Source organism: Pterocles gutturalis, unplaced genomic scaffold (assembly GCF_000699245.1).
Source record: "Pterocles gutturalis isolate BGI_N339 unplaced genomic scaffold, ASM69924v1 scaffold11427, whole genome shotgun sequence".
In the NCBI taxonomy this organism is placed as follows: domain Eukaryota; kingdom Metazoa; phylum Chordata; class Aves; order Pterocliformes; family Pteroclidae; genus Pterocles; species Pterocles gutturalis.
Genome location: NW_010110303.1, coordinates 67,040 through 74,996, shown reverse-complemented (window position 1 = coordinate 74,996; position 7,957 = coordinate 67,040). Strand labels below are relative to the sequence as shown.

The following is a 7,957-nucleotide window of genomic DNA, read 5'->3' as shown; positions in this document are numbered from 1 at the left end:
TGTAAAATAAACCATTTTATTTTGACTGTTTTATTGGTAAAAGTGTTTTGGAAAGTTTGATCATGTTGTGAAGTTATCAGCTATTCTTACAGGTGATCACTTTACTGCCCTCTTTTACTGTTTCTAACAGCATGAATTAATTTTATTGACAGCTTTCCTTTGTGTTCTGTGCTTGCTTTCCATGCTTTCTTTCTTTTTGGCTGAGCCAGGAGACAAGCTTGCTAGTGAAGTATTTTACATCTTTCAGATGGCTTGTGACCTGAACTGTACAGCAGAAGGTATCTGCTGAGATCACATAATTTATTACCAGATTATGAGATCTGAAATGAAAGCGTACATTTGTAAAATATTTATTTTATTAACCCTTCGGAAATCAAAGTGCTCACAGTTGCATTTGTGACAGGTTCGTTTTTGTTTTGTTTTGTCATCATTACATTTACACAGCATCAATTCAGAGCATCCAGTTTTGCCTTTGGCCAAAACTGTTGCTGTTACACTTTCAGTGTACCGGATGCAAAGTTTGGGTTGAGTTCTGCTTCAGCGGGTTACCAGATATCACCACTACTACAAAAATTAGGCAAGGCCTTTGTGGTTTCCTTTTTAAGCAAGAAAAAAAAGTTGGTTAGAGAGGTTGTCCTTGTAGCAGGGAAACTGAATGAACAGATTCATACCCATTCCCCCTACTCTTCCCTTAAAATGGAGGTGACTTCATTGAGACATCTGAGCCGTCTGAGAAAATGGCATCATGTGCCAGCTATAAAAAAAAAAAAAAACCAAAATTGCTTTCTGAAGCTGACATCTTGCACAAAGACCATTAAAAGATTTTGCTGCCTTTCATGCTGCCCAGTTTATGGCCATTCTTGTGATTCAGAAACTGCTGATGGGCCAGTAAGAATTTTCAGTGAAACTAAAAAAATTACATTAACTCTGTGTGTGTCAAATACATTAAATCCAGTGAAGCAGAATCCAGCCCATCTTCCTAAACTGATATGTCTGTCATGCAATGGAACCTTCTAAAGGTGAAATCCATTTTTACATGGGAATGGAGGCCCATTTCAGTGTTTACTATTCCACCTTGGATTAAGTATAAATTTGTAACCTTTGGAACTTCACCGCCTCACTTCTAGCTTTGGTTTTTCATAAAAGGCATTCAGTAGTTTACAGAACAAAGCATGTAGAAAGTTTTTTTTTTTTTTTAAAAGGCACTCAAATTATATCTAAATGTTATCCTTGTAAAATATAATCAGAAAAACTCATGCACATAATTAGGAGAAATTGTTTTGCCATGTTGAGAACTGGCTTGCCAAAATAAAAATTGATTCCTTCATTTTAGGTAGTTTATTGAGAGGTCTAAAGCAATTGTAGTCAAACTGCAGTATTTATCATTGCTAACAATATTTGGACTTAATGGACATTGTATTCTCATGACAGTGTGCTCAGGGTGGCATGATGATGATCAATTAAGTGTTTAAATGACTAAGTGTAGCTATTGATCTACACAGTTATTTAACTATTTCAAAGGGTAATTTGAAAGTTTCACAAGGGAAGTAAAGATAATTTGCTTCAGAAAAGGTGCTTGGCCATATTTAAACATTGGGCATTTAAACACAGCACTCAGATGAGTTCTGCTTATCTCAGTAGCAATTAGTGAGTTCTTTAAATAGCATAGAGATGAGAATCCTTTGGAGGTACTGTAGCGTTTTCAGCACTATCTGTAGTCATATAAGTATAGTAATTTGTACTCTGATCCAAAAGATAACAAATTCGACAGTATTTCTGATTTGGGATTTTCTTTTATTTTGTCACAGAGTATATTTTTCAAAAATAAACTCACATTTCACCTAGTAATTCTCAGTTTTCTGCTATTTGGAATCTTTAAATTCTTGTTGGAAAAAAAAAAGTAGAGAATCTTGCTAGGAATCTACCTGCTAACTTTCTATGAGCCAGACAAATCAGCTTTGCTGAAAGCTAATCAGTTTTAATTATCTGTAAGTAGCAGCATAACAGATTACCAGAAAAAACAAAGGGTTTAAAATAAGTGTATATATGTATGTGTGTATATAGTTCCACCTTCATTAACCATCTGAAGACAGAACATGACCATACATGAAAATAATATAGCAATACTGTGTTTTATGAACTTCTTCCTTTCCCAATTTCCTGAACAAGGTGGCAACTATGACAGTCGATTTGATGTGGACAAGGGCACTGGGACTATCATTGTTGCTAGACCTCTTGATGCAGAACAGAAATCAAATTACAACTTGACGGTAGAAGCAACAGATGGAACCAGATCCATCAGCACCCAGGTAATGGACCTTCTAATTAAGTGCTTATAGAAGAAGGAATTTGTAGCTGGGAGGTGGGGAGCTTGTTGCATTTTCCCTTTACCTTTTTTTTTTTTATAAATCCTGGACAATTACTATGGTTTATATAAATTAGGGACCCTATCGAAAATAGAAGTGGATTCTGATATTCATATAGCCACGTTGTTTGGTAGTCCAGGTGGAAGGTTGTGTGTAACTGTGCTATAGTCTGAATCAGCAGCTTTTAAGTTATATTGTATTCCTGTATTAGCTGAGTAAATGCAAACAGAAATTAAGCCCTTCCATGCATGATTGACTCACAAGAAAAGGATTAATACTTCTTATCTGAATTACTCCTCTATCCAGCTCCCCACAGATCACCAAATAATATGATTACTTTGCTTGAAATTCAAAAGACAACCATTGTAAGGTTGTTTGGTTCCCTCCCTGCTCCCCAAGATCTGTGGATGACAAACTGTACAATGTCCAATTACCGTTTTGTGAAACTGTGCTGCTTCTTCTGCATGGTGTGCATATAGAAAAACAGATGGTAGTCTAGATTATAACATCTCTGTGTATCTGTGTATCTTCCCAAGCACTTTCTTTTAGCTTCAGTGTATGTAGAGCTTACCAAACACTCTCCAAAAAGTAGCAATCTCAGACAAGCCAGTTTTATTCAAATTACCTCTCTACCAAGGCTCTATGGTGGTGGCAGTTCTTTGCAGTTGGACTGATAAGTCCACTTCAAGGCAGAAGCCTTTTGTGACACCACTGGAAATAACTCGTGGTAAAGTAGGTTATGATGTGTATCCCTCCTGTTTTTTCCATCCAGTTTCTTTCCCAGCCCAGAACCTGAAAATCTTTGGAGGTAAGGTTTAGCTGAGATTGGTGTGAATGGAGCCATGAGCATAGAGGAGCTCCACTTTTCTTCCAAATAGAAAGGAAATTATTTATTTACTTATTTCAGACTGTTGGATTGGGTCAGTGATATGTCTGTGTTACCTATGTCTATCATTGACCTACCCCTCAGGTGCTCAAAGAGCAATAAGTGGTTGCTGCTGTCTTTTCTGTACATGGAAATGTGTTATGAACGCAATTTCTTGTTGTTCAACTTCTGTGCAGTATGTATGTTTTTTGGTCGTCTTTTCTAATGTCTTTTGTGTTGTCGTCTTCCATTCAGCCAGAGGGAAGGATGTTTCTTGTCAATGTGTAGGTTTTAAAACAGATTCTTTATTGAGCTGACTATGTCTAGAGGACTGATAGGTCAAATAGACTAAATTCGATAGTAGAAGATTGTAAAGCTAGCAGTTTTGTTTGAAAGCTGCCTTTTTCTTTAATGGTGACAATTGTGAGTGATATTCTAGACCATGAATCTCCAAAGACAGCAATGTGTCCCCCAGTCAGAACTTGCTGCTATCATAGCCGTGGTGCCATTGCTGCTGGTGCTGATAACCGCCATAAAAGGCTTTGAGAATCCTATTGCCTAGTTGTAGTAAAAATATCGTAAAAATATTGAGCAGATTCATTTCTACTGATTACAGAATGCTGGATAGAAGGCATGAATTAGTTTGAAAAAAAATAGAAGAAATCCATATCCAACTAAAAGAGAATCCCCTTTGCCAGGAAAGTCAGAAAGACCATAGGAGGCTTTCCACATGGACTTCCTCCACCTCCTGAGAAGGCAGTTGAAAATACCACCATGCAGAGTGTGTTGGGGTAGCCTGGGGACTAGGGAAGACTGAATTTGTGGTCTTCATGATTGCAGATATTCTATCCACTGCTGCTGCAGTTGTTAGCTTATGCTGCTGTTTATGTTGTCTTCTGGAACAACCAAGAATTGAAAAGTCACAAGAATACTTTAACCGTCGCTCTTTCTCATCCTCTGGATTACATGATTCATTTAGTTATTCTTGGGAGTTCTTCTTGGAAGTAGCTTTTGTCTAATTTCTTCAAATTAATTTGTTATTTTAGGATTTTGTATAGCTGGGTGAACACTATAAACATTTACCACAGCAGTCTTCTGCAGAAGAATTGGAGTAGTAGTCTCAAATTTACCATCTCTTATTTCTGTGATTCTTTTTTGTGTTATTTTCTTTCATGTCTTTCCTTTCCTCTCTCGGCTAGAGTTGGCAGGAGTAGAGGTTGCGGTTTCTGTTACAGGCGAGCACAAAGACCTCCTTTGCGTTGTCTTCCTTTTTCCCCTGCTTATGGGATAAGCACAAGTTAGGCTGTTGCTATTTGAGCCTTATGTTACTGTGGTATATAGACTGAGGAGCAGGGATTAATTCAAACTGTGCAACTGTTGGTGCGTGAACAGACTTCTGATTTTAACTTATTGTCTTCTCTCCCCCGTAACTTCTGGCCCACCCAGATGGACTGATGTTAAGATAGTCCTCAGGACTATCATTAAGACAGTGCATTTCAGATGAGGCTTAACTTCAGGGCAATTAAAAATGTTGATATGAAATCAAACTGGAAAGTGTGATTTATGGCTGCCAGTGTGTAAATTCCATTATTCACTGCTGAAATAATGATGATTAAAGTTTGAGTGTTGATGTTGTGTTGGATTCTTCTACGAGCTGATAAACAGTTAAAATGGAATAACAGGCAAAAAAATAATCTGAATACTGAGTGCATACATTAGGAACAACAATATGCCATACACAGCTTTTAGCTTACAAAGTAATTGCTGTAAACATTGGAAATACAATAAGCAATTTAACAGACCTTGATTAACAGCAGATTAATTACTTTTAATTTGAAAAAGGAAATGACATTTTAAAAACACTGGGGAGAGGGACAAGAAACTAAAATCTTACTGTGTAAAAGGAGTTTATTGAGCCTGACTTTAAAATAGAAGGCATTTGCTGGCCTTAGGCCATTAACATCTGCAGAGCATTTGACTCTTTCAGGACTTAAGTTAAATAGCTTTTTTGAAAAATACAGCAGCAGTAGGCGTGGAGGCTGTTAGAATTTTGCATGCATCTAAATGCCAAATGTGTGATGCAAAACAAGGACAAAAAAATTCCAGGCCTGCAGTAGTGGTGTTTGACAGATGATGTTAGAGACAAGTAGTGTCACACTTGGAAGGAATATCATTAAAAAAACAGAACAATGTACTAATGTTTGATTATAGTGTTTTAGCCTTAAATATAAAAGGTTATTCACAGGAGGTAAGTAGCAATACATGAAATATTGAGTTGCTTTGGGGGGGGAGTGGAGAAGGGAGAAGGAGAAAAACCCCATTTCTAGCTGTAGCTGCTTCCAGTATTTGCTATGTCTGTCAACTTTTTTGACTGGAAGTAAAACTTCAGATGGTTTAAAACTAATTGCAGTATTTTACCTAGTGCTGTGCTATTGCAGAATATTTAATCTTGCTTTATGCAAAATTTATATGTATATTATGCTTTGAGAATGAAGGATAGAATATTCTTCGTTGATTAAATGTGCATTTTTGCTTGCAATCACCACACTGCTCCACAGAGACATTTTAGAACTGGAATGTAGTTACATTATCTCTGGATAATATAACTGTTTTTCAAAATGATTATAACCACATCAATGTAACTATAATGTAATTATGAATGGAGAGAGGAGGAGATTTTAAACCCCAGATAGAATCAGCAGATGATAAATTAGGATAAAATAATCTAAAAGAACATCATGTTGAAATATTACACACTGAGTATGTTTTGTCAATGGTACACATCTCTGCTATAACTTACTAATAATCAGCGCATTCTAAAGCAAATTTAGGGTTCACCTGTCAAATAATTTTGCTAAATAATCCTGGGCTGCTTTGTTCTCTATCTGTGTGACCAGGCTGCATCACTGTCAGGAAGCAGAGCTCTGTTGAGAGCAATTATGCAACACAGGCCTTGCATAGCCTTGGAAAGTGACTCAGGATTCTTTAGTTACAAACTATTTTATTTCAAAGATCACATTGTCTATTAACATCAAGCTTTTCTATAATGTGCCTCTTTGATATGCAACTTCTTTCTTAAGAGACATTATTAGTACATTTCAATTGAATGTAATCTAATAATTTCATTGAGAATTTATATAGTTGTTTCTATTGTACCGTACATGTTACTTTAGAATAACGCAAGCTCTTCATGTATTTCATTCTCAAGTGCACAAACCCATATTTTTCTGTGTGGGTCTTTAAAATTGCACTCACAATTATTACTTGAGGTGCCTTTCATTTAATTTGAAGGCCTTAACACTTTATATGAAAATTTGTTCCTCTTATATTTAAAAGGAAGCATCTATCACCTGTCACTTAGCATCAGTAAGAATCCCTGTCTTGAAAGTAAGACTTCCTTAGTATATTTATTTAGTAGTTCAGAATCTAGGGAGACCCTGGCTTTCATCTAGTTAATACTACTGATCAAAGCAGAGAAGACTGTAAAGTTGGATAAAGTTGTTCAGGGGTTTGTCAGGTTCTAAGTGCCTGGGATGACAGGGGTGCCACCTCTTCGGTGGACATCCTTTTATGTTAGTGTTTAACAGCCCTCCATGAAAAATACTTTTTTCTGATGTCGTTGTAGTTTCTCTTATTGGAGCTTGTGAGTGTCACCTCTTGTCCTTTGTGCACCTCTGAGAAGAATCTGTCTCTCTTTCCTGCAGTCCTCCCTTTACATAGTGGATGAAAAGCTTTTACATCCTGATTGTTTTTAATGGCCCTTCACAGAGTTCATTTCAGTTTGTCAAAATCTCTCTTGCACCGCAGTGCCCAAAACTGTAGTGGATCTGCAGTTCCATCAGTGAGTGTCAAATAGAGGGAAATAATTCCTTTCCCCCTAGCTGCTGCTCCCCTTATTAATGCAGCCCAGCATGCAGTTAGCCAGCTTACAGAAAGGCTGTCCATCAACTCATATTACACTTGTCCATCAGAATCTGTAAAGGGGCACAAAGTAACAACATCAATGAGTGAGAAATGAATCCTAAAGTATGTAGATAAAACACGTTTCACTTGAATCAAAGATAAACTTTGGATTTTAGGTACATTTCAAATTGTTGCACTAATAGATAAAATTGTGTATTTGTAGTTGTGTTTACCAGTATGGAGAAAAACTGCGTGCCTGAGCAAGTAATTTGACAAGTAATGGAATATCTGAACAAGACACTTGTAGTGACTGAGTCATCATGTTTATTCCTTAGCAATATTTTTGTTAATAATTCATATTTAATAGTGCTGTACATTATGATGAGCTATCTCCTTATCTGCTCAGCCCAACAGTACCTTTTTGGAGGATGTCTCTTCATGTGTTTAGTGGTAAGGTCTACAGGCTGGTCAGTCTCACCTCTGTGCCCAGCAAGATGATGGAGCAAATCCTCTTGGAAGCTATGCTAAGGCACATATATAGTTTGATTTGTATTGAGGGTTGGGGTTTTTTAATTTGTTTGCCATCTTCATTTGATTTCATTTTTCGTTTTCCTGAGCACCAGTATTCGGTGAGCAGGTGTTTTTACTGAAATGCTGTGTAATTGACTGTATTGGACCTTTCTGTATTTCTTCTTCCAAGATGCATTAAAAGGTATTTTATTTATACAGAATTTAAAAAGAAGCTAACAACTGTGCTTGTGTTGCTTTATTACATTCTCTGTAATCTTGACAGTGTTAAAAAAGCACATATTTAAGGTCATAT

General features: G+C 36.6%; 1 protein-coding gene across 3 annotated transcripts in view; it reads left to right on the top strand.

Annotated features, from left to right (window-relative positions):
* Nucleotides 1-7,957, top strand: part of FAT1 (FAT atypical cadherin 1) — a 100,563-nt gene that overhangs the window by 56,593 nt on the left and 36,013 nt on the right. For all 3 annotated transcript variants that reach the window (XM_010073306.1, XM_010073305.1, XM_010073304.1), the window contains exon 6: nucleotides 2,170-2,309. In XM_010073306.1, the coding sequence (XP_010071608.1) occupies nucleotides 2,170-2,309 (140 nt within the window). The remainder of the gene's footprint in view (nucleotides 1-2,169; nucleotides 2,310-7,957) is intronic.